General features: G+C 37.3%; 1 protein-coding gene across 1 annotated transcript in view; it reads left to right on the top strand.

Annotated features, from left to right (window-relative positions):
• LOC128686026 (phospholipid-transporting ATPase ABCA3) overlaps window positions 1-27,069 on the top strand; it is a gene marked incomplete at its 5' end in the record, with an annotated part of 271,789 nt that overhangs the window by 219,604 nt on the left and 25,116 nt on the right. The window contains 4 exon segments of the mRNA XM_070083439.1: window positions 5,290-5,419; window positions 11,477-11,654; window positions 12,552-12,700; window positions 23,994-24,229. Coding sequence (XP_069939540.1) covers window positions 5,290-5,419; window positions 11,477-11,654; window positions 12,552-12,700; window positions 23,994-24,229 — 693 coding nt within the window.

Here is a 27,069-nt window from a genome sequence, read left to right on the forward strand (position 1 = left end):
GTCGTGATTATGAGGTGAAGGTTTATGGGGTGAGCAGTGGTTTAGACTCTAGAAGTGTAGTTTGTGTACAGTGATTTGCTACTCGTTAAAACAATTTATATGGTGGTGAATAACAACCACACATACTTTACCAATTCAGGTACATTTCCCGAACCATACGCAATGTACAGTGTGTATGATGTGGTATGTGGTGGTGTAGGCTGGGAGAATTATGTGTTAGATACCCTGCCATGTGTATGACGACGGCAACAAAAAACTACATGCGCCGATTTGTAATTATCTTTAACACTAATTTACTGCATTAAGTAGAGCTTCCTATCGCAGTGGAAAGACTTACTACCAGTGACTACGAGGATGTATGTGGTAGTTCTTTGCCAGGAAAATGATAGGATGGATAAGAAAAACTTTCAAAACGAGGGATGACATTCCAATGAATTATTATTAAATTACTGTAAGTTTATCTAAAATACATTTAGTTTAATTATGCGAAATTAAACTGCGCTTGTTATAATAAGGTTAGGTAAGTTTTCTAAGGTTCTTTTAGTACATTATTAATTTTTACATTAACATAAATGAAAAAAAAAAAAAATATATATATATATATATATATATATATATATATATATATATATATATATATATATATATATATATATATATATATATATATATATATATATATATGTACATGTATATATATGCATATATATATATATATATATATATATATATATTCTTTCAACACACCAGCCGTATCCCACCGAGGTGGGGTGGCCCAAAAGGAAAAACAAAAGTTTCTCCTTTCATATTTAGTAATATATACAGGAGAAGGGGTTACTAGCCCCTTGCTCCTGGCATTTTAGTCGCCTCTTACAACACGCATAGCTTACGGAGGAAGAATTCTGTTCCACTTCCCCATGGAGATAAGAGGAAATAAACAAGAACAAGAGCTAGTAAGAAAATAGAAGAAAACCCAGAGGGGTGTGTATACATATGCTTGTACATGTATGTGTAGTGTGACCTAAGTGTAAGCAGAAGTAGCAAGACGTACCTGAAACCTTGCATGTTTATGAGACAGAAAAAAAACACCAGCAATCCTACCATCGTGTAAAACAATTACAGGCTTACGTTTTACACTCACTTGGCAGGACGGTAGTACCTCCCTGGGCGGTTGCTGTCTACCAACCTACTACCTTTTATATATATATATATATATATATATATATATATATATATATATATATATACAGATCTGTATATATATATATATATATATATATATATATATATATCGTGCCGAATAGGCAGAACTTGAGATCTTGGCTTAAATAGCAACGCACATCTTACCATATAGGACAAGTGAAAATTTGTGTATGCAATAATTTCACCAAAATTATTCTGAACCTAACGAAAAAAATATATATCACTGTGTTGTTTTGTATTAAATTACTGTAAACACATCTAAAATATATTTAGTTGGGTTAGGCTAAAATAAATTGTTCTTGTTATAATAAGGTTAGGTAAGTTTTCTAAGTTAATTTTGGTGCAAAATTATAAATTTTTACATCAACATTAATGAAAAAAATATATCTTTAAACGTATAAGAGAAAAATTTAGAAAGGACTTAATTTTAAATGAGTTCTTGCTAATTGACCAGTTTTACATATTCGGCACGACATATATATATATATATATATATATATATATATATATATATATATATATATATATATATATATATATATATATATATATATATATATATATATATATGTAGGATTGCGGATGAGCAGGGAGGCTTCAGAGTGGGTAGGGGATGTGTAGATCAAGTGTTTACATTGAAAAGAAGTAAATGCTAGGGTGTTTGGGAGAGGGGTAGGATTAAGTTATGGGGAATCAAATTCAAAATGGGAATTGACACAGTTACTTTTTGCTGATGATACTGTGCTTATGGGAGATTCTAAAGAAAAATTGCAAAGGTTAGTGGATGAGTTTGAGAATGTGTGTAAAGGTAGAAAGTTGAAAGTGAACATAGAAAAAAGTAAGGTGATGAGGGTATCAAATGATTTAGATAAAGAAAAATTGGATATCAAATTGGGGAGGAGGAGTATGGAAGAAGTGAATGTTTTCAGATACTTGGGAGTTGACGTGTCGGCGGATGGATTTATGAAGGATGAGGTTAATCATAGAATTGATGAGGGAAAATAGGTGAGTGGTTCGTTGAGGTATATGTGGAGTCAAAAAACGTTATCTATGGAGGCAAAGAAGGGAATGTATGAAAGTATAGTAGTACCAACACTCTTATATGGATGTGAAGCTTGGGTGGTAAATGCAGCAGCGAGGAGACGGTTGGAGGCAGTGGAGATGTCCTGTCTAAGGGCAATGTGTGGTGTAAATATTATGCAGAAAATTCGGAGTGTGGAAATTAGGAGAAGGTGTGGAGTTAATAAAAGCATTAGTCAGAGGGCAGAAGAGGGGTTGTTGAGGTGGTTTGGTCATTTAGAGAGAATGGATCTAAGTAGAATGACATGGAAAACATATAAATCTATAGGGCAAGGAAGGAGGGGTAGGGGTCGTCCTCGAAAGGGTTGGAAAGAGGGGGTAAAGGAGGTTTTGTGGGCTAGGGGCTTGGACTTCCAGCAAGCGTGCATGAGCGTGTTAGATAGGAGTGAATGGAGGCGAATGATACTTGGGACCTGACGATCTGTTGGAGTGTGAGCAGGGTAATATTTAGTGAAGGGATTCAGGGAAACCGGTTATGTTCATATAGTCGGACTTGAGTCCTGGAAATGGGAAGTACAATGCCTGCACTTTAAAGGAGGGGTTTGGGATATTGGCAGTTTGGAGGGATATGTTGTGTATCTTTATAAGTATATGCTTCTAAGCTGTTGTATTCTGAGCACCTCTGCAAAAGCAGTGATAATGTGTGAGTGTGGTGAAAGTGTTGAATGATGATGAATGTATTTTCTTTTTGGGGATTTTCTTTCTTTTTTGGGTCACCCTGCCTCGGTGGGAGACGGCCGATTTGTTAAAATATATATATATATATATATATATATATATATATATATATATATATATATATATATATATATATATATATATATATATATATATATATATATATATATATATATAACTAGTTTGGGAATAATTTGTACTTGATTAAGCCTCATGTTGGTGAAGTGTCGTACTAACAAAAGATCTCCTTTTCCTGAATGTATCTTTTTAACAGGTATAATTATCATCCCATAAATATAAGAAAAAATGGGCAGATCCATAAATCTTACTCAGAACCAAACATAACAGAGGTAATTTTAACAAGATTATCTGTACTGACTTAACAAAAAAGTAAGAACAAACATCAAAACCCCCTTTTTTTTCCCGGGGATATATTTACCACTATTTAATACATCTGTTTACAACATCTTGTCCTGGTGAAGATCAGGAAAATGGTTCCGCTTTGAATATTATTACTATGAAAAGAGAATAATAAAAGAATTTATATATATGATTTTTTTTAACACGTCGGCCGTTTCCCACCGCGACAAAGTGACCCCAAAAAAGAGAGAGAAAACCATAAAGAAAGAAAAAAACTTTCATCATGGTTCAAAATTTTCACCATCATTCATATATAATCACTTTCTTTCCAGAGGCGCTCAGATACGACAGTTTAGATGTCACTCCAAAAGCCAATATCTAAAAACACCTCCTTTAAGTGCAGACATTGTACTTCCCACTTACAGGACTCGAGTCCGGCTAACTGGTTTCCCTGAATCCGTTCACAAAATATAACCCTGCTCACCAACAGCTCGTCAAGTCCCAAAAACCATCCGTCTCCATTCACTCCTAACACGCTCACGCATGCTTACTGGAAGTCCAGGCTCCTATCCCACGATACCTCCTATACCCCCTCCCTCCAACCTTTCCTAGGACGACCCCTCCCTCACCCCCTTCCTTTCACTATAGATTTGTACAGATTTAAGATATCTTGATGCTGTTAAATCAAATTAAAACTAAAGGAGACACAAACAAGGCGATGGTGTAGACCCGCTATACTTTTAGCTTGAGTTTAGTCTCCTCATACATGCTTTCAGCAGGAGTTAGTACCAAAACTTTCAGTGAGACGAAGGTTCAGGGAAAGATGGATCTCTATCGTCACGAAACTTAAAAATAGTTGGAATTGTCTCAAAAATCTATTTGAGAGATGGCAGAATGGATGCGACAGTGTTGTGTTTCTCTCCTTGAGAGACAATTGGTTCCTAAAGAGCTGGTTCATCTCTAGTCTGCTTCAATATTTCAGCAGTAGACTATGCTGTAGCTAGAGCTACTAAAGAAACAGAGGTTAATACATAACAGAATAAGAAACGCTTAATTAAGTCGCTGAAATCGAAATTAGAAAAAGGGTGGAGTTATTTAAGAATATCATTACTGGTATCCATAAAACATTATAATCTTAAGTCTGAGATAAAACAACCCATAATATTAAGGAACATATTCACTATTGGATTATCCTTGCCTGGTCAGGTAAGAACTTTAAATTGAAGAGCCCAGCCTCACTCTAGAGTCTAGACTCTAGACGAATGCCAGGCAAGGATAATGCTGCAAAGACGTCTAACTCTGATACCAGAAGGTCCAGGAGACGCCTTCAACTACAAATATGGTTAACTGATGGCGCTACGTACAAACAGTCTGAACTTTTTAGCTGTGGTATATATTCTAGGAATCTTGTGAACTCTGGAAATAAAACTTAAGGAGCATTATGTATTTTTTTTTATCGCTGACAATAAAAAAAAATTCCATTTCTTGAGAGGTGAGCTCTGTATTACTGATTAAAAATTACAGATCAGAAACATAACCTTTGACGTTTATTGTTAGACTATGGAAGACAAATGACACAAGTTAGTGCACAGAGCGGAAATTAATGCACACAGAATTAGTTGGTAAGAATAATATAAGTTAGTGTTTACAAGGTTAGTTTGTGGATATGCTGCAGGAAGGTGTAAATATTAGCACTTTATTTTCCGAAGACTTATCCTTGTAGAAGTCTTTAACACTCTTCACTTATATATAAGTGTATTTAAATGAGGCAAATATTTGTACTAAACATCTAATCCACACAATTTCGATCCTTTCTGAGCTATTATCAAGTCGTGAGAGAAAAATATAAAATATGAGGACCAATTCAAAACTTGATGAGGGTTCTTTCTAGTTTTTGTTGAAGTTTTCCGGTTGCTACTTCTTGAATTTTGATCTTCCAAATTGACCTTAGTTTTTATTCTTCCTCAGGCATTTGCTCATCTGGTGGATGTGAGTGTCCATAACAAGAAGTGTGACCAGTTCAATGAGTCAGTCACAGAGAGACTGTGCAGTGTACTTGCCTTAGTTTCACCGAACAATTCTTATATGGAGTGCTGCAGTGAGTATCCTTTCATAATCCCTGTATTAAATTCTGTAGGATACAAAGACTATCTCTAAGGAGATAATCTTTGCATCCCTATCTTTCCTCGCATTAATCCTGACAGCGTACCATTCCTCACAGAGCATAGAGATCATCAAATTTAACCTGGGAATTTCTTTGACTTACACTAGGAATTAGTAATTTGAAGACGTTTTGCCAACTAGTGGTTTCATCAGTTTAATCCTGCATTAATACGCAATAATAGTAGATGATTTGGTAACGAGTCACTCGGCCTGGAAACTTGGGTTCACTACCATGTGTTAATGACTCATCAAGATTAAGATACCAAACAACTATTTCCAGCTTGAGGGACTGATTACCTTAACTACTGTCTGTGCATAAGAGCTTTGTTTAGAATGATAGTCACTTGTTGACGAACAAATAATTTACACAGATGTTGCACTTGTGTCTAAGTCCTCATCCTGTCGATATATACAATTAGTTTAATACTGATATGACATGAAGGAATTAAGGGCAGTTTATCTGACACTGTTGAGTAATTAGAAGTGTCTGTGTACATTTGTTTATGGCACTAGTCTTAAGAGGTTACGTCAGCGTCTCACAACTGAAGGATTCGACTTCTATCCTGGCAAGAGTGAAAATAATGGACATGTTTCCTTGCACCTGCTGACCCTATGCACCTAGCAGTAAGTGGGTACCTGAGTGTTAACCGACTGTTGTGGGTCTCATTCTGGGAAAGACGATCAAAAGTCCCCAGTGGAAACTAAAAGTTTTTCGGTCTCTGGACGATCAAAGAAAGATATGTCGGAATTCCATCACCCCGATCTCCTGTACCTCACTGTACTCCATAGTAATAACAAAGATTACGTCATAAATTTGTAATACGGTTAACCAGCACTGAAGATTTGCTGCAAATCTAATTAAGAATCATAAATATCATAAAAAAAAAATATTTTCCAATCTCTTCATCATAAACGGCAAATTAGAAAATACTCAGTTCAACTCTAGTTCAAACTTTCTACTAAGAAACGCATCTTTGAGCCCAAACTGAAGAGTCGTTCTCTTGATGTCTCAGAGATCAACATCCTAAAATATACCAGCACATTAAGCTTGAAGTCGCTCATATGAAGAATTGAAACCAGCCTAATGCCACACCCAGAAATTATCTCATGAAGATCATTATTTCATTTATAAATTTTCTCCGACGAATGATAATTTAGGCCTTCATAGTCTAAAATTAATCCAAAGTTCTCTAACTAAGATTGACTAGATTTAAAGTTAGTAAGTAAATTATCAAGTAAGTAAATATGAAAGTAAGTAAGAATGTTTTATTTAAGCTTTAGGAACATAGTGTACTAATTATTTATAAGAGAACGTAAATGTTATAGGTACAGGAAAGTACATCATGTAGGATATTTTTGTACACAGGTTATTAGAGACTAAGAGCTGTTATCCTTCGTCAGCTCATTACAAAGTCCAGCCCTATATGAGGTATACTACCACCCCCAGGATGCCACCCACAACAGACGACTAGCACTCAGGTATCTGCTTACTGCTAGGTGAGCTTGGGCGTAATGAAACATGCCAAGCGTTTCCACCCGTGCCGGGGATCGAACCACGGACACTCACTTTGTGAACTAAATGCGCTGCCAGCCGAGTCACTAGACACCCAATTAGCCTAATAAAGTCAAATACTGTTACTTATTTCTGATCGGATGAGAGATTCTTCAATGTTCCAACAAATAAAATTGATTAATAAAATACTCTCCTTAAAATTTATACAACCTAAAATCATGAGGTAGTTCCCATGAGGACAACAACAGCACTAAAAGTTTGAAACTGATCAGAAGAACTATTCTCTAGTTATTGCATTCAATCCAATAAAATCTAGTCCTTCACAGCCTCAAATTAAGAAATCTTTCAACCATTTAAGACCATATATCACACGTTAAACTTTGATGCTGTTTTCATTTGTTTTTATTTTAATCAGCGAATAATCTAAAACCGTTGGTCATACAGCTCCTGTGGAATTAGAAACATTTAGATAAGGTTCAAGCGCCTGGAGATTAAACCAGATTCCTTAGACCCTGATGCCTTCACCAGCATCAAGGGTCTCCCTTTCAGGAAGTATTGTTCAGTTATATATTGCAAAATGTTGTTATTCCATTTCAAGAACAGAAGCGGCAAAACATCACCTATATATTATCACACCAACCTGCTTCTAAGTAGGATCTAACAGTGTTGTCTAAGAATAACTCACTAGGGTTGAAAATTTTGGATAGACAAGATAAGGCTTTGTGAAGTTACTAAGAAAAGCCTTGAATGTAAATGGACGATGATATCACAGTAACTAACAATTTAAACTAAAAAAAAACTAGTTTTCAATAGTTCTCGATTTTCTTTTTTTTTTAATTTTATTCTATTTAAAATCCTCTACCATCTTCTAAGAAAAAAACAGTAACTCTTGTGCTTTTTTCGAAAGTCCAATTTGATAAAAAAAATTATGCAATTGGCAAATTGGAAAGTAAAACGCCCAAATTAAAAACTTCTGATTGATAAACGCCAAGATATAAGAGGTTGAGGAGGACCAGAAGAGCCATTCTCTAGTTGTCACATGTAAACCATTTATTTAATAAAATCTAATCTAAAATTTAGTAAACTCAAAAGTGAAAGTCAAGTTTTTTTTTTCAATTAAGTCCGTCAACACTAAAAGTTTGAAGCCTATCACACAAGCAATTCTCTAATAATGGCACTGAACCAAACGATTCCAAAATTTTTATAGCAATTTCAATAAGTTATAAAATATTCACTTATTTAAGTTATTTAAGTTATTTAAGTTAAATATTTACTTATTTAGTTATTGAATGACAATCAATATCAATTTATTTACCGAAATTGGCAAATTTGGAATAGTACGATCCTTAGTTTCTAGAAAATTTGGAATAGTGTGATCCTTAGTTTCTAGAAAAATTGGAATAGTGAGATCCTTAATTTCTAGAAAGTTTGGAATAGTGAGATCCTTAATTTCTAGAAAGTTTGGAATAGTGAGATCCTTAATTTCTAGAAAGTTTGGAATAGTGAGATCCTTAGTTTCTAGAAAATTTGGAATAGTGAGATCCTTAGTTTCTAGAAAACACACCAGAGCTGAAAATATAAAGCCAATCAGAAGAGATAACTTCCAGTAATCGCAAAGACTACATCAATTTCAAAAGAATATTTAAAGCACTGACAAGTTTGTCTGTACACAAATGAAATTAAATAATTACCATCCTGGATGGAAGATGTGTTAGTCATGAAATGTTGAAGACATTAAGAAGAGGAAAACTTAAATATATTTATTGTGATTCATCGGAAATCAAAATATCTTACTACCAAAAAAAAAAAAAAATGGCAAAGGTGCACCTCCTACACACTTGTATTTTCCTCTCCTCCGTCATAGAATTATTAGCCGCTAAAGCTATGCTACAGAATGTTTCTGAAATTATGCTGGAACTGTGTTCAACTACTATGTACAAATAACCCGAACATAGAAGAGAGGAGGTAGCGACGATGTTTCCGTCCGACCTGGACCATTTACAAAGTCCAAGTCGGACCGAAACGTCGTCGTAAGTTCCTTCTCTCTCCTATGTGAGGGTTATGTGTGTATTGTTCCAGTCACGGTATTGTCTTTTTTTGTTATTCATATACTACTGTCAAATAGCAACTGTACCTCGCAATGTTGCTCAAATTTTATCCTAGTTACCGTACACCAGCTACAAAAACATAAACGTATTTATATTATTGTAATCACAAAGGAAAGTAATATAACTAATGTCTTTTTTAACAAGATTGTCTCCTCCAGCCTCAGATAATTGTTATTTTTTCTTCTTGCATTACCTTGATATACTCCTGTGTGTATTACCTTGATATGCTCCTGTGTGTATTACCTTGATATGCTTCTGTGTGTATTACCTTGATATGCTCCTGTGTGTATTACCTTGATATACTCCTGTGTGTATTACCTTGATATGCTTCTGTGTGTATTACCTTGATATGCTCCTGTGTGTATTACCTTGATATGCTCCTGTGTGTATTACCTTGATATGCTCCTGTGTGTATTACCTTGATATGCTTCTGTGTGTATTACCCTGATATGCTCCTGTGTGTATTACCTTGATATACTCCTGTGTGTATTACCTTGATATGCTTCTGTGTGTATTACCTTGATATGCTCCTGTGTGTATTACCTTGATATACTCCTGTGTGTATTACCTTGATATTCTTCTGTGTGTATTACCTTGATATGCTCCTGTGTGTATTACCTTGATATGCTCCTGTGTGTATTACCTTGATATGTTCCTGTGTGTATTACCTTGTTATACTCCTGTGTGTATTACCTTGATATAATCCTGTGTGTATTACCTGGTTATACTCCTGTGTGTATTACCTTGATATACTCCTGTGTGTATTATCTTGTTATACTCCTGTGTGTATTACCTTGATATAATCCTGTGCGTATTACATTGATATACTCCTGTGTGTATTACCTTGATATGCTCCTGTGTGTATTACCTTGATATACTCCTGTGTGTATTACCTTGATATACTCCTGTGTGTATTACCTTGTTAAAATCCTGTGTGTATTACCTTGATATAATCCTGTGTGTATTACCTTGATATAATCCTGTGTGTATTACCTTGATATACTCCTGTGTGTATTACCTTGTTAAAATCCTGTGTGTATTACCTTGATACAATCCTGTGTGTATTACCTTGATATAATCCTGTGTGTATTACCTTGATATACTCCTGTGTGTATTACCTTGTTAAAATCCTGTGTGTATTACCTTGATATAATCCTGTGTGTATTACCTTGATATAATCCTGTGTGTATTACCTTGATATACTCCTGTGTGTATTACCTTGATATACTCCTGTGTGTATTACCTTGATATACTCCTGTGTGTATTACCTTGATATACTCCTGTGTGTATTACCTTGATATAATCCTGTGTGTATTACCTTGATATACTCCTGTGTGTATTACCTTGATATACTCCTGTGTGTATTACCTTGATATACTACCATGTACTACTGCTCTACGTGTTTCTTTGATATAATGTTATTTATTAATTCTTAATGTTGAATTTATAAGTTCATTAACTATTATTATTATTATTATTATTATTATTATTATTATTATTGTTATTATTATTATTATTATTATTGTTATTATTATTATTATTATTATTATTATTATTATTATTATTATTATTATTATTATTATTGTTATTATTATTATTATTATTATTATTATTATTATTATTATTATTGTTGTTGTTATTATTATTATTATTATTTTTATTATCATTATTATTATTATTATTATTATTATTATTATTATTATTATTATTATTATTATTATTGTTGTTGTTGTTGTTGTTATTATAGTTTTATTACTTTATTGGATGTTTGCGTTAGTGTTACTCAACATTCACGGTCAACTTTATCCTTAATAGATACACAACTCAAAATTTAAATTATAAGGATATAACGTATATTTAATTTAAGACCTTGTAAATTACACTAAAATTAATTGAAATTATTTTATATCTATAGAAAGTATTATGACTTGTAGAAATTGTGAATAATCTAATGATTTCTTTGAACTTAGTGTTAAATTTTCACTCTCGGTAATGTTTTTAATTTTCCTACGTAATTTGGTATATAAAGATTTGTATGCGTATTTTCTGCAATATTGCACCACTATCATTATTTATCTAATTTAAACATGAATCCATTTCTAAACACAATAATCTGGCGTCATAATTGTAAATTTTATAAGTAATCCTTGTTGTAAAACCTTATTCTAAAGGTTTGGATAACAGATCTTCTGGAATTTTGACATCTCTTTTTGGTCTAACATAATACAACTTTGTGCAAACTTAAAGTTTTTTAACGTCATCTCTTCTGGCTTGATGATATAGTGTGCTTTTATTTGCCTAGGAAAAAATCTTCACTTGAAATCCGTAGCTTCTGATGATACTTTTCACAGTTGTCTCCATATTCCCACAGATTTTAACGACCCGCCAATGTGCAGCCACGAGGGAAATCAGGTGTGTTTTGAGACGTGGTCCTACTTTCGCTTCATCGCTCCAGGCTTGGCTCCAGACCTGCTGACTCTTTTCGCTAATGGCCTCATTTTCATAGCTATTATCATCATTTTAGAATCTGGTGGAGGTGTAATGTTCCAGTGAGTGTACGAGTATCTTAATTTATTGTGTAGACAAAATTCTTAAATTATGGCCTAATGGAAAGCATTTCTCGTAACCATTGTATATGCTTTTCTTTTAACTTCTGAAATAGGGAATCAAGTAACCTCTCAGCCTATATATGTAGAGTGATCCACGTCTCTAGTAATATGTATTTCATGTCTCCTCACAGACATGATTGTTTCAGTATCGACTACCCGAGGGCCATTACGGCTACATGTAACCTGCTAACTCCTAGTCAAGAATACTTTAAATCTAAAAATTTGGATTGTCTCTCAGTGAATATGTACTGAGATGACTGGATAAATGGGTTGAAAATCTTTGGGCTGCACGAATCCTTTTATACAATATTTCAACAATACTTTAATCTACAAACTGAGGGTTACAGTAAACTCTCAGTGCATAGAAACTAAGAGACATGTGTGATGTATATTGGACTTTAAGTCCGTCGTACACTGAAAGGGTCATTAAGGCAGAATGTTTACAACCAGTATACCATGAGTATACCTGAAGTATACCTGGAGAGGGATTCGGGGGTCAACGCCCCCACGGCCGGTCTGTGACCAGGTGTATATGTAGTGACAGTCACCTCCCATGTATATATCTTATATTTTGGCTGAAAGATTCTCAGTAAGTAACAACTGTACATAAATTAATAAAAACAAGTCCAATGTACACACTGAAACGTGAGATATAAATATCTTTCGATGTGTATGCTGTATGTGTAAATATTAATTTATATACAATGTTTATTTAAAAAATGGTACCAACTTCAATCTTTAGTTTATTTATTTATAATTATTTAATTACATGCCTTTCACTAAATATTCAATAAAGTTTTAATAATAATTATGATTAGAGGGCATTTTCCCACTCAGGCGGGTTTGGCGCAGTGTGACTTTTCAGTCCAGACTCCAGCTGGTTACTACGGGAGTGTCTCAGGTTGTTGACGAAGATGTCACTGCTGAAGCTGACTTAGTGGCCTCACTTATGACCCCAGCTGGAGCAACTGCCCATACGATTACAGGTAAAGTCTGAGCGATTAACTACGTGTAGTTACACGTAGTTAATCGCTACACGTAGTTAATCGCTACATGTAGTTAATCGCTACACGTAGTTGAATAAGGTTGGTTGTCCCAAAAAGGGACAACCAGCCTTATTCAACTAAAAATGTGTTGGTTCTCCCTTACCATGAAAACTTGGTTGATATGCCTTCTCTTCTTAAGACTTATAATATCAAAGTTGTATTTAAAAATCTTGATACAGTAAAAAAAGTTTTGATAAATAATTCCCCCCAAAATGCTGACGGATGTGTCTATAAGATTACTTGCAAAATTTACGATAAAGGTTATTACGGTCAAACTGGTAAGTCTCGAACTAAGATAAAAACAACATAAACATAGTATTAAAATTGGACAAGATTCCAATGCTCTATTTATTCATGTGAGAGATTTTAACCATCCAATTGATTTTCAAAAAGTTAAGAAAGTTGTACCAAGCAAGTCCATGGTCGACAGGAATATAATTGAATCTTGTTTCATAAAAAGCAGTTTTGACAATAATATGAATATTTCCTTTGGTTTATATAAATTAGATCCATTTATAATTAATAGAATTTGGGAAGAATTTAATAATACAGTGGACAAATAATAAATTTTAAAATTCTTAATTCTTGGGTAGAATAGTTGGGTTGTGTGAAGGACCTGTCTAGTTTGGCCAGAGGGCCTGCTGCAGTGTTCTTTTTCTTATGGGTCGCGCGTGAGATGTTGCTTTGTTGTGGGATGTGATAGTGAGGTGTGGTCTAGACCCTTTATATACCTTTCTTTGATGCATTACTTTTATTGTTCCTTGATAATGTGAGTAGTCACGAAAGCGCTTGGAATTTCTCTATTCTTTCACAGTGGCTGTTTTTCATATATATATATATATATATATATATATATATATATATATATATATATATATTCAACAAGTCGGCCGTTTCCGACCTAAGCAGGGTAACCCAAAAAGAAAGATAATCCCCAAAACGAAAATACTTTCATAATTGTTCAAGACTTTCACCTCGCTCATACATAATCACTGTTTTTGCAGAGACGCCCAGATAAAACAGTTTAGAAGCATATATAAAGATATATTACACATCCCTCCAAACTCCTTTAAAGCGCAGGCATTGTACTTCCCATTTCCATTACTCAAGTCCGGCTATACAAAAATAACTGGTTTCCCTGAATCCCTTCACTAAATATTACCCTGCTCACACTCCAAGAGCTCGTCAGGTCCCAAAAACCATTCATCTCCATTCACTCCTATCTAACACGCACATGCACGCTTGCTGGAAGTCCAGGCCCCTCCCCCGCCTTCCTTCCCCTACAGATTTATACGCTTTCCATGTCATTCTACTTTGATCCATTCTCTTTAAATGACCAAATCACCTCAACAACCCCTCTTCAGTCCTCTGACTAATACTTTTATTAACTCCACACCTTCTCTTAATTTCCACACTTCGAATTCTCTGTATAATATTTACACCACACATTGGCCTTAGAAAGGACATGTCCACTACCTCCAACTACCTCCTCGCTGCAACATTTACAACTCAATCTTCACACCCATGTAAGAGCGTTGGTACCACTATACTTTCATACATTCCCTTCTTTGCCTCCATTGATAACGTTTTTTTTCTCCACATATATTTCAACGTGCCACTCACCTTTTTTTCCTCATCAGTTCTATGGTTAACCTCATTCTTCATAAACCCATGACATATCAACTCCCAAATATCTGAAAACATTCACTTCTTCCACACTCCTTCTCTACAATGTGACATCCAATTTTTCTTTGTCTAAATAATTTGATACCCTCATCACCTTACTCTTATCTATGTTCACTTTCAACTGTCTACCTTTACACACCCTCCCAAACTTGTCCATCAACCATTGCAACTTTTCTTTAGAATCATCCATAAGCACAGTATCATCAGCAAAAAGTAACTGTGTCAACTCCCATTATGTATTTGATTCCCCATAATTTAATCCCACCCATCTCCCCAACACCCTAGCATTTACTTCTTTTACAACCCCATCTATAAATATATTAAACAACCATGGTGACATTACACATCCCTGTCTAAGACCTACTTTTACCGGGAAGTAATCTCCCTCTCTTCTACTCTCCTTAACCTGAACCTCACTATCCTCATAAAAACTCTTTACAGCAATTAGTAACTTACTACCTATTCCATATACTTGCAACATCTCCCATATTGCTCCCCTATCCACTCTATCATATGTCTTTTCTAAATTCATAAATGCATTGAAAACTTCTCTACCTTTGTCTAAATACTGCTCACATATATGCTTCAATGTAAACACTTGATCTACACATCCTCTACCCACTCTAAAACCTCCTTGCTCATCCGCAATCCTACTTTCTGTCTTGCCTCTAATTCGTCCAATAAAACCCTTCCGTACACTTTTCCTGTATACTCAGTAATCTTATTCCCAAATAATTTTTACAATCTCTTTTGTCCCCTTTCTCTTTATATAAAGGAGCTATACATGCTCTCTGCCAATTCCTAGGTACCTTCCCCTCTTTCATACATTTACTAAACAAAAATACCAACCACTCCAACAGTATATCCCCCCCTGCTTTTAACATTTCTGTCAGGATCCGGTCAGTTCCAGCTGCTTTACCCCCTTTCATTCTACGTAATACCTCACGTACCTCCACCACACTTACATTCTGCTCTTCTTCACTCCTAAAAGATGGTATACCTCCCTGGCCAGTGCATGAAATTACCGCCTCCCTTTCTTCATCGACATTTAAAAGTTCCTCAAAATATTCCCGCTATCTACCCAATACCTCCATCTCCCCATCTATTAACTCCCCTATTCTATTTTTAACTGACAAATCTATTCATTCCCTAGGCTTTCTTAACTTGTTTATCTCACTCCAATTTTTTTTCTTGTTTTCTTCAAAATTTCTTGACAGTGCCTCTCCCACTCTATCATCTGCTCTCCTTTTGCACTCTCTCACCTCTCTCTTCACCTTTCTTTTACTCTCCATATACTCTACTCTTCTTATAACACTTCTGCTTTGTAAATACCTCTCATAAGGTAACTTTTTCTCTTTTATCACACCCTTTACGACAATTACTCTCTCACTTGGCTCAAAGGTTCCTATACATTCACTTAACATCTCGCAAAATCTCTCACTCTTCTCTACACTTCTCTTTTCTCCAGGTGCATACACGCTTATTATGACCCACTTTTCACATTCAACCCTTATTTTAATCCACATAATCCTTGAATTTACATATTTATATTCCCTCTTCTTCTATAACTGATGCTTCAACATTATTGCTACCCCTTCCTTAGATTTAATTCTCTCAGATACTCCTGACTTAATCCCATTTATTTCACACTTCCAAAAATCCCCTACACCCTTAAGCTTTGTTTTGCTTAGGGCCAGGACATCCAACTTCTTTTCATTCATAGCATCAGCAATACATCTCTTTCTTGTCATCCGAACTACATCCATGCACATTCAAGAATCCCAGTTTTATAAAGTTTTTCTTCTTCTCTCATTTAGTAAATGTCTACAGGAGAAGGGGTTACTAGCCCGTTGCTTCCGGCATTTTAGTCGCCTCCTAAGACACACACAGCTTATGAAGGAAAGATTCCTTTCCACTTCCCCATGGACAACAGGGGAAATAAAGAAGAACAAGAGCTATTTAGAAAAAAGAAGAAAAACCTAGATGTGTGTATGTATATATACGCATGTGCTAGCCTGTGTAGTGTAACCTAACTGTAGGTAGAAGTTTATGAATGTGTTTATGAGACAGAAAAAAGACACCAGCAATCCTACCGTCATGTAAAACAGTTACAGATTTCTGTCTGACAGTCACCTTGCAGGACGGTAGTACCTCCCTGGGTGGTTGCTGTCTACCAACCTTCTACCTATATATATATATATATATATATATATATATATATATATATATATATATATATATATATATATATATATATATATATATATATATATATATATAATGTATGTCGTGCCGAATAGGTAGAACTTGCGATCTTGGCTTAAATAGCAACGCTCATCTTGCCATATAGGACAAGCGAAAATTTGTGTATGCAATAATTTCGCCAAAATCATTCTGAACCTAACGAAAAAAATATATTTCACTGTGTTTGTTTAGTATTAAATTATTGGAAACGTGCGTAAAATATATTTAGTTGGATTAGTCTAAAATAAATTTCACTTGTTATAATAAGGTTTGGTAAGTTTTCTAAGTTTCTTTTGGTGCAAAATTATAATTTTTTACATTAACATTAATGAAAAAAAATTATCTTGAAACGTATAAGGGAAAATTTTAGAAGGAACTTAATTTTAAATGAGTTCTTGCTAATTGACCAGTTTTACATATTCGGCACGACATATATATATATATATATATATATATATATATATATATATATATATATATATATATATATATATATATATATGCGCTGGCATGGCAAGACGTGTGGCGGGCTAGCTGCGGGATTTTCAATTATAAGTCCGGATCAACGAGGCTGACCAGGTTAAGACTCAACAGGACTTATTGTGAATATTCTGGGAAGATTCCAGTGAAGCGAGAAGACATTTTAAAGCACCGTTTCAAGGTAAATTGTGGAAGTGTTGTGCTGTTTGAGTGAGTGGTGGTGGTAGTGAGGAAGACGGCCAGTGGAGGTGTGGGGGAGTACAAGGCCTACACTGTATGTGAGTACCGGGCAAGATTATCGTACATACAAACCTCGAAAAGCTCTTATAAAAACATCTATATCCAGCACCATGCACCATGCTTCCAGTTAACGTGGAAATGATTGTGTCGATGCATGGACTATTTAAAGGCTTATGTTATGGAAAAACAATGTGAAATTAATGTTAACGAGGGAGTGACCAGTCAGTGCATCCACCCCCACGTCACGGGGGTTGGTGGAAGAGGTGGGATGTGTAACTAGATGGTGAGTGAACACATTGGTTCAGCAGTGCCCATACCCACATTGTTCATAGTGTACATGGGAAACAAATAAAGTTGTGTGTATTGTAAGACAGTGTGAACAATATATAGTGTGCAAGTCCATGTGTATTGTACACAAATACACAAAGCACCGTTTCAAGGTAAATTGTGGAAGTGTTGTGCTGTTTGAGTGAGTGGTGGTGGTAGTGAGGAAGACGGCCAGTGGAGGTGTGGGGGAGTACAAGGCCTACACTGTATGTGAGTACCGGGCAAGATTATCGTACATACAAACCTCGAAAAGCTCTTATAAAAACATCTATATCCAGCACCATGCACCATGCTTCCAGTTAACGTGGAAATGATTGTGTCGATGCATGGACTATTTAAAGGCTTATGTTATGGAAAAACAATGTGAAATTAATGTTAACGAGGGAGTGACCAGTCAGTGCATCCACCCCCACGTCACGGGGGTGGGTGGAAGAGGTGGGATGTGTAACTAGATGGTGAGTGAACACATTGGTTCAGCAGTGCCCATACCCACATTGTTCATAGTGTACATGGGAAACAAATAAAGTTGTGTGTATTGTAAGACAGTGTGAACAATATATAGTGTGCAAGTCCATGTGTATTGTACTCCCCGGGATAACCCCACTCAACCTGCGCCTCCCCCACCTAATTCCCAAGGGAAGTTTTCCCCTTCCCCTCCCGGCCCCTCAAACTCCACCAGGCCACCACGGTCAAGTTCACTACCTTCCACGCACCATACCCACCCAGCATGTCATATTCCACTCCTATTGTCTAGTCTAGCAGATGGATGCCAACCAGGAGGAAGCAAGCAGCCAGGGAAATGGCACGGCTGGCAATACTAGGAGAGGCAAGTGTCGGTCATGCTTACAGCTTCGTTGTCTCAACTCTAATGGTTTCCTCCGCAAACACGGTAGTTGCCCTGGTTCAGGATGTCCTCCTGTGGAAAGTGATGATCCAGAGCCACCTCAGGTACCTGAACCTACTCCAACAGATTTTATCTCATCAGACAATCTCTTGGAAGCAATTAAAGCAACAGGTACGAGGACACTCACACATATTCCCAAAGCAGCCCGTCCACACGCAGCTGGGAAACTTACAGACCTCCTGAAAAAAGTAAACGATGGTTCCACTATCTTAAATGCTCCACCAACCATCAAGGCATGGCACAACTTGCTACTTTTTGGCAATGTCTGCTTAGCTGTGCCGGAAAGAAGGGGAAAGAGGCTAGCCTCAATGATAATTAAATCCTTAAGAGATTTTCCTAGAGTTGATAACCTCATTCACCTTCCCCGTCAACACAAAAAAGGGAGAGGCAGAACCCCCACTCACTCTACTGATAGTGAAAAAGTCAGTGTCAAGGTGAGCAAGAAAATTGAAGAGGGCAACACAGTGGGGGCAATCAGAATTATTACCAGTGAAGATACAGTTGCTCCCAGGGATGCTGACACGGCTGAAGCACTTAGAGGAAAGCACCCTGCCAGGGAAACCAGTGGCACCAACAGTTCCAACACCTCTGTCCCCACTATGGAACCATTGATTGTGGAAGACTCAGACATTTACAAAGCAATAATGTCGTTCCCATCTGGCTCTGCTGGGGGTTACACTGGAATAAGGCCACAGCATTTAAAGGAAATGGTTAATCCAGTTATTGGGGAAATTGCAGAGACACTGCTTTCAGAGATCACAAGGTTCGTCAACAATTCCTTGGCTGGTCTGATTCCTGATGAAATTAGACCTTTCTTTTTTGGTGCAACACTTTGTGCGCTTAAAAAGAAGGATGGAGGAATTCGGCCAATTGCAGTAGGCAACACCTTACGCCGCCTCGTATCCAAAGCTGCTGTCCGAAGTATTCGTGCACAGGCAGCCATGATGCTTCAACCAAACCAGCTTGGCTTTGGGGTCTCTCAAGGAAGTGAAGCAGCGGTTCATGCAACAAGGGCATATATCAACAACCTGCCTGAGGACAATGCAGTGGTAAAATTAGATTTCAAGAATGCGTTCAATCTCCTGAAAAGAGACGTGGTATTAGCAGCAGTACAAGAACATTTCCCTGGTCTCTTCCCTTTTGTTTCAGCTGGGTATAGCAAGGAATCAATGCTTCTCTTTGGAGAGCATGAAATCACATCATCGGAGGGTGTCCAACAAGGAGATCCTCTTGCACCATTTCTCTTCTGTATTGCAGTTAGGGAAATCACAGTCAGACTGACCAGCGAGCTAAACATCTGGTTCCTAGATGATGGCACACTAGCAGGTACAAAAGAGTCCCTCCTACATGACCTTACACAGGTAATGACACGGGGACAGGAAATGGGTCTCATCCTGAATCCATCCAAATGTGAAATCATCTCAGTCAGTCAACAAGTGATAAATGCAGTGAGATCAAAACTACCAGGAGCAGCAGTCATTGCCCCCACAAATAGTGTCTTGCTAGGAGCACCTCTGGGAAGCAATGCCATTGACACAATTCTCAGGAAGAAATTGGAAGAGTTAAGGAGAATGGAACAACGAATTGGCAATCTGGACACCCACGATGCCTTGTACCTTCTCACAAAGTGCTTGAGTCTGCCCAGGTTGACATATTTCCTAAGATGTGCACCTTCATATGATAACCCTATACTGCACGAATATGACAGTATTCTGAGGCAGATTTTTACGAAAGTACTTAACCTTAATCTAGAAGACGGGCAGTGGAACCAAGCTACACTTCCAGTCAGACTAGGAGGCATTGGTGTCCGCAAGTCATCACAGATTGCGTTACCTGCTTTTCTGTCCTCGTGTATTGCATCCAGAGAGCTTGTAGCAGCGATTCTCCCTGAACATCTTAGGGACAAGATTGGAGTCCAGGACCAAAAATTCATTGACGGAGCAATGATCTGGGATAATCTAACGGGCTCAGAAACCAGACCTGCTCCCCCCAACAACTACAAACAATCACACTGGGATGGTCCAATAGTGGAAAATATAGCCTCAACGATGCTTCAGAGTGTGTCAGGGAAGGATAGAGCCCGCCTGCTGGCAGTGAGAGCCCCTCATGCTGGGGACTTTCTGTTGGCTGTTCCCAACTCCAGCCTTGGCACACGCCTCGACCCACAGACCATCCGCATCGGTGTTGCCCTTCGACTTGCCGCCCCTATTCTCGCCGAACACAGGTGTATTTGTGGCAGTGAAGCAGCAGACCGATTCGGGTACCATGGTCTTGTGTGCCGTAAATCCGAGGGAAAGATTGCAAGACATGAGGAGGTTAATAACATTATCAAGAGGAGCCTCACAACAGCTGGATGCCCAGCAGTAAGGGAGCCACCGCAACTATGCAGATCTGACGGCAGCCAGAAGCGTCCAGATGGTATCACCCTTCAAGCCTGGACAGATGGGAAGCAGGTGGTGTGGGACTATACATGTGCATCTACCTTGGCTGATACCTATCTCCAATACACCAGGGAGGAAGGAGGGGCAGCTGCCAGCTTTAGGGAGTCCCAAAAGTCTAGAAAATATGGAGAACTTGCCCATCATTATATGTTTGTTCCCATAGGCTCAGAGACCCTTGGCTCATGGGGAAAGAGTGCATCTAATTTCCTTAAGGAGCTGGGAAAAAGACTCATCAGGGTAACTAGGGATCCCAGGGCAGCTAGTTTTCTGTTCCAGCGGCTCAGTGCGGCTGTTCAAAGGGGTAATGCATGCTGCATTTTGGGCACACGCCCCAGCTCTGAGGAGCTGGATGAGATTTTCGCCTTATAATCGGTGATACACACGTAACAACATGTACCGTATATGCCACCTTTATATCAACAATGTATCTCTTAAATCTTCTGTACCATATTATGTAATAAAATATTCCTATTGGTAAAAAAAAAATAGTTTAAAAGATGGGGTGGTAGGGGAAGTAGAATATTCAAATGGCTTCAGGAAGAAATCCAAATATTCTTCCTTGAAGCCTTTTTATCCACTTCTCCGAGGCTATGGGTCCCACAATTTACACCAGAGGTGGACCCCATCCTATATATATATATATATATATATATGCAATAAGACCCCTTGAGTTTTCCCTGAGGTACGCTTATTGTCTTCTCTGAGGATTAGGGTACCCATTCCAGCTATAGAGGTGGTACCTCCCTTTATATATATATATATATATATATATATATATATATATATATATATATATATATATATATATATATATATATATATACATACATATATATATATATATATATATATATATATATATATATATATATATATATATATATATATATATATATATATATATATATATGCAATAAGATCACAGTAAACAGGTGATTTCAGAATATGCAAAACAACCACTCTGAAAGAATAGAGAAATTCCAAGGGCTTTCATGACTACTCACATGATAGTTCCTTGATAATGTGAGTAGTCACGAAAGCACTTGGAATTTCTCTATTCTTTCAGAGTGGTTGTTTTGCATATATATATATATATATATATATATATATATATATATATATATATATATATATATATATATATATATATATATATATATATATTAAAATGTTTCTGGTTCAGACTGATCAGGGCTAAAGGAACTGAACACTTTACATCACTGATGTAAAGTGAGACTTGCGTAATGAATAAATAGAATCATCAAAACTTATTTCTTATGTGGAATTGAAAATTGGGTAGGGCAAATATTTTGTTAGTGGGAAGGACTGTAAAGGACCTGCCTAGTATGGGCCAACATGCCTGCTGCAGTGTTCCTCCTTTCTTATGTTCTTATCACGTCTGAGGAACTGATTGCTGCATGTTTGACTCTCTCGAGAATGTAAACTCTAATATGAATTAAGAACCCTCCTAGCTAGAAAACCAGGTGTTGCACATGTGTTTATGACCTATCATGTTCCTTGATTCTACACACTGTTCTCTATCCTTTACAAGATATGGGTAAGCGCTTTCGCATTTAATGTTGTTTATCTGGAGAGAGTTTATCTGGAGAGAGTTCCGGGGGTCAACGCCCCCGCGGCCCGGTCTGTGACCAGGGCTCCTTAGGTCAGTGTCCCAGGATGCGACCCACACCAGTTGACTAACACCCAGGTACCCATTTTACTGATGGGGAACATAGACAACAGGTGGAAAGAAACACGTCCAATGTTTCTACTCTGGCTGGGAATCGAACCCAGGCCCTCACCGTGTGAAGCGAGAGCGTTAACCACCAGGCCACCAGAGCCCCATGACATTTATCAGACTAAAGCTAATTATTTGGTTAACGTTATGGTCACTTTTTAAACACTTCGTGATTGATTATCCACTTACTGAGGAATATAAATATAGACTTTATAATAACCTATGTGATATGAAAATGTATCTTATTGACAAAAAGCAGATAATGGACACTCAAAGCAAATATCCTAAGTTTAATTCTAAAAGATGGAATATAAACTGAAAATAAGCCCCTTCTGGTGTTAGGCTCTTATGTTATGTCTATCCCTATGTTGTCTATCCCTTTGTTTCATGCTCCCAACCGTATGAGATGTTGCACATGTGTCTTAACTTTCAATATGGGTTGTACAAGAAACTAGCCGCTAGGTAAATTATGTTAGTGAAACATAAAGCAAACAATGAATACACAATTATTCACATAATGAACCAAGAAATTATAAACTTTTAGCCACTCAACATGCACAAGTATAAAAATATATTGTATATCTCTTAGGTGTAAGTGTAGCAGCACACCACAAATTCGCTTCTATACCATACCCCCGGCCGGGATTGAACCCGCGGTCATTGAGTCTCAAAACTCCAGCCCGTCGCGTTAGCCACTAGACCAGCTAGCCACAATAAGATTCATCCAACTAGGTATATTTCTACACCATAGGAAAGTTAGCACAGGCACCTCTGTGACCACAAATGCAAGTTTTTACAGACGAATCTCCAGCTAGCGTGGCCGTGACGAACTCTAGCTCAAGTCCCTTCACTGCCGTCAACATGACTTAAGAAATCGTAATGGCCACGCTAGCTGGAGATTCGTCTGTAAAAACTTGCATTTGTGGTCACAGAGGTGCCTGTGCTAACCTTCCTATGGTGTAGAAATATACCTAGTTGGATGAATCTTATTGTGGCTAGCTGGTCTAGTGGCTAACGCGACGGGCTAGAGTTTTGAGACTCAATGACCGCGGGTTCAATCCCGGCCGGGGGTATGGTTTATTTGCAATCGTGTCATTACGATTTCTTAAGTCGCTTCTATACTATATTAATGCTCTGAATACTGATTTTCCTTCGATTTATGTTTCTCTTCAGAAATCTCCCAGGACACTACACTCATAGCCTGTAATTTATCGAAGCAATACAGCGGCTGCTTGACACGAGCTGTAGACAACATCAGCTTCAGAGTGGGGCGCGGCGAGTGTCTTGGTCTCCTGGGCGTCAACGGTGCAGGCAAGACTACCACTTTCAAGATGCTAACGGGAGATGAAATACCTACAGAAGGAGACGCAGTGATTGATGGTCTCTCCCTCAGGCACGAGAGAAATAAGGTTAGCCGTGGTTTTACTATAACTAAAGCACGTAATAAAGCGCAAAAATTCCACCGGCTTAGGATATGTGTGTTTCAAAGAGAAGTGTTTTCAGGTGAAATTTATACCTAAACTTCATGCTAGTGAACGGTTCTTGATCCAAGCAATTGCAGTTAAACTAAATCCAATTAATAAATCCTGATCACCTCTCGTTTCCATGGCGCTGGACAATCAGTACAAGTTCAACGCTTCCCCATAGATTTCCATCTTGAGAAAATATTACTGTGGTTTCTCCTGTTAAATCCAAATTTCCATTGATGCAGTAAAAGAAATATGGAAATGCTTATGATATAATTCACGCATATATAATAAAATTAGTAACTCACCCACTAATGTGGCTTAGGTTTAGGAAATATGCTCTTGCTAGTTTCTTAAAATCATAAACACAGGAAGTACTGGTATAAACCTTGGTAATAAATACCGACAAGTTGGTTTAGAAAGACACGTAAGCAAACACTATAACATATTTATTAGAAAACGTCAAGGTCCTGGGACCTTGATCACTTCAGAAGTGATCAAGGTCCCAGGACCGAAACGTTTTCTAATAAATATGTTATAGTGTTTGCTTACGTGTCTTTCTAAACCAACAGGAAGTACTAAACCACTGAAGGTCTTAGAGCTCTTGGGTACTGGTTGGGAATCCAATTTGATTCTGAGAAGGGAAGCACCGCTCCAAATTTTAAATTCAGGAGTTCATCACTAGAAACACTGCCCCTTCCGCATCAGTGGGACGTGAAGAGAAAAATAAAACAGTATAAAGAAGAGAATATATAGGGAGACATGGGGAGACTTGTCGGTTCTTTGAACCATTTATCTACGAGGCAAATAGACTTGTACCCGTAGAGCGCAGAATATAAGTAATGCCTATGTTATAAACAAAGACAAAAGCGAAAGTCTAATATCCAGGAAAGACGCTGATATCGAAAATGCCAGGAAGATGTGCTGATCGACACACACAGCCAACAACCTTCAAGTTAACTCTTCTGCTACAAAAGCTACTTGGCTTCATATCAAGAAGTATAAATAATAGAAGTCCTCAGGTTGTTCTTCAACTCTACATATGTTTGGTTAGGCCTCATTTAGATTTTGTTGCACAGTTCTGGTCACCGTATTACAGAATAGATATAAATGCACTGGAAAACGTACGAAGGAGGATGACAGAGTTGATCCCATGTTTCAGAAATCTTCCTTGTGAGGATAGACTGAGGGCCCTGAATTTGCACTCTCTGGAAAGGCATAGAATTAGGGGCGATATGACTAAGGTGTATAAATGGGAAACATGAATAAATAAAAGTGATGTAAATAGTGTCTTAAAAATATCTAGCCAAGCCAGGACTCGCAGCAATGACTTTAAGTTGGAAAAATTCAGATTCAGGAAGGAAATAATAAAGCACTGGTTTGGTAATAGAGTTGTGGATGAGTGGAACAAACTCCCAAGTACCGTCATAGAAGCTAAAACGTTGTGTAGTTTTAAAAATAGGTTAGATAAATACATGGGTGGGTGAGTGTGGGTGGGTGTGAGTTGGACCTGACAAGCTTGTGCTACTAGGTCAGATGCTGTGTTCCTTCCTTAAGTGAATGTGACGTGACCTGACTAGGTCAGGTCCGGTCAAATTGACTTAAGCTGGTAGGAGAATTGGACATGCCTCACATGGGCCAGTAGGCCTGCTGCAGTGTTCCTTCTTTCTTAATGTTCTTTAGATGTAGATAGTGTCTTGTAAGCCACCAGCAATGCTCCACTGCTGGCTGTCTACGCCCTGCTCTCACAACTCACCTAGCCGACTGCATATTAATTCAAACCTAACCTCATTCAACGTAATTGTTTTGTAATAACAGAAAGCCTGATTCACAGACGAAATGTTCTTTCAATGCAAATTAGTCTCTCTCTTTGTTCATTTCAAGCAAGAAATCAATGAACATAGCAAGTTATTAAAGATAATGACTATGAAAAGGGGAAAATCACTGCACTGGAAAGTTTAATTAAAAACCAAATAGTCTGATTAGGTTGGAACAGCAAATAAGTAGTCATCTACAATCCTCAAAGAAATGATCACATTTTTCATGCATCAAGAAGTTAAAGAAAAGACGGAAAGGAGAGAATAAAATACTACACTCAAAAAAAAGGTGTAAAATTTCATTCTGTGCAACCATAAAAAAATGGGTTGCCAGAGAGGAGGACAGAAAACCAGGGGACTGGAGGATGAGTCTGGGAATGAAGATTGGGTAGCAGAGCTCATGAAAAGGGAACATGAATGGGGAAGGAAGCTAGAAGAGTTTAGTATGAAAATGGATGAGGGGATAGCTGCAGAGAGCAGGAAGTGGGAGATGCAAGTCACAGCAGCAGAGGCTAAGATATAGAGTTTAGAAGAGAAATTGAAAAATCTGAAATGCCTAAAGAGCAATGTGGGCATGACATCAGAAACTGCTACCTTAGTCACAAACAAAGGGACTGTAGGGAATGAAGGACTGAAACTGTATGCAGAGGTCCTATCAGACTATTGTAGAACCTGGGAAAAAAGAGGATCATATAAGGAACAATCGAGGGGTCTGTAGAAAATGAAAGAGCTAAGATATATGTAGAGGCCCTAACAGACCACAGCATTGCCCAGGGAAAGTTGAGAAGGGAAAATGACAGATCATTGGGCCCAGGGACAACAGATAGTGAAGAGAATTAAAAAAAGGAAAGCTATGTATCAGGGGATACATAGGGACATGCAGTGGGAAAATGAAAGGGAGGGATCAATCTTTGTTTATGGGCTCCAGGAAGTTGAAGGGGAAACTTACGAAGCAAGAAGACAAGG

The sequence above is a fragment of the Cherax quadricarinatus genome, chromosome 9 (assembly GCF_038502225.1).
Source record: "Cherax quadricarinatus isolate ZL_2023a chromosome 9, ASM3850222v1, whole genome shotgun sequence".
NCBI classification, from domain to species: Eukaryota; Metazoa; Arthropoda; class Malacostraca; order Decapoda; family Parastacidae; genus Cherax; species Cherax quadricarinatus.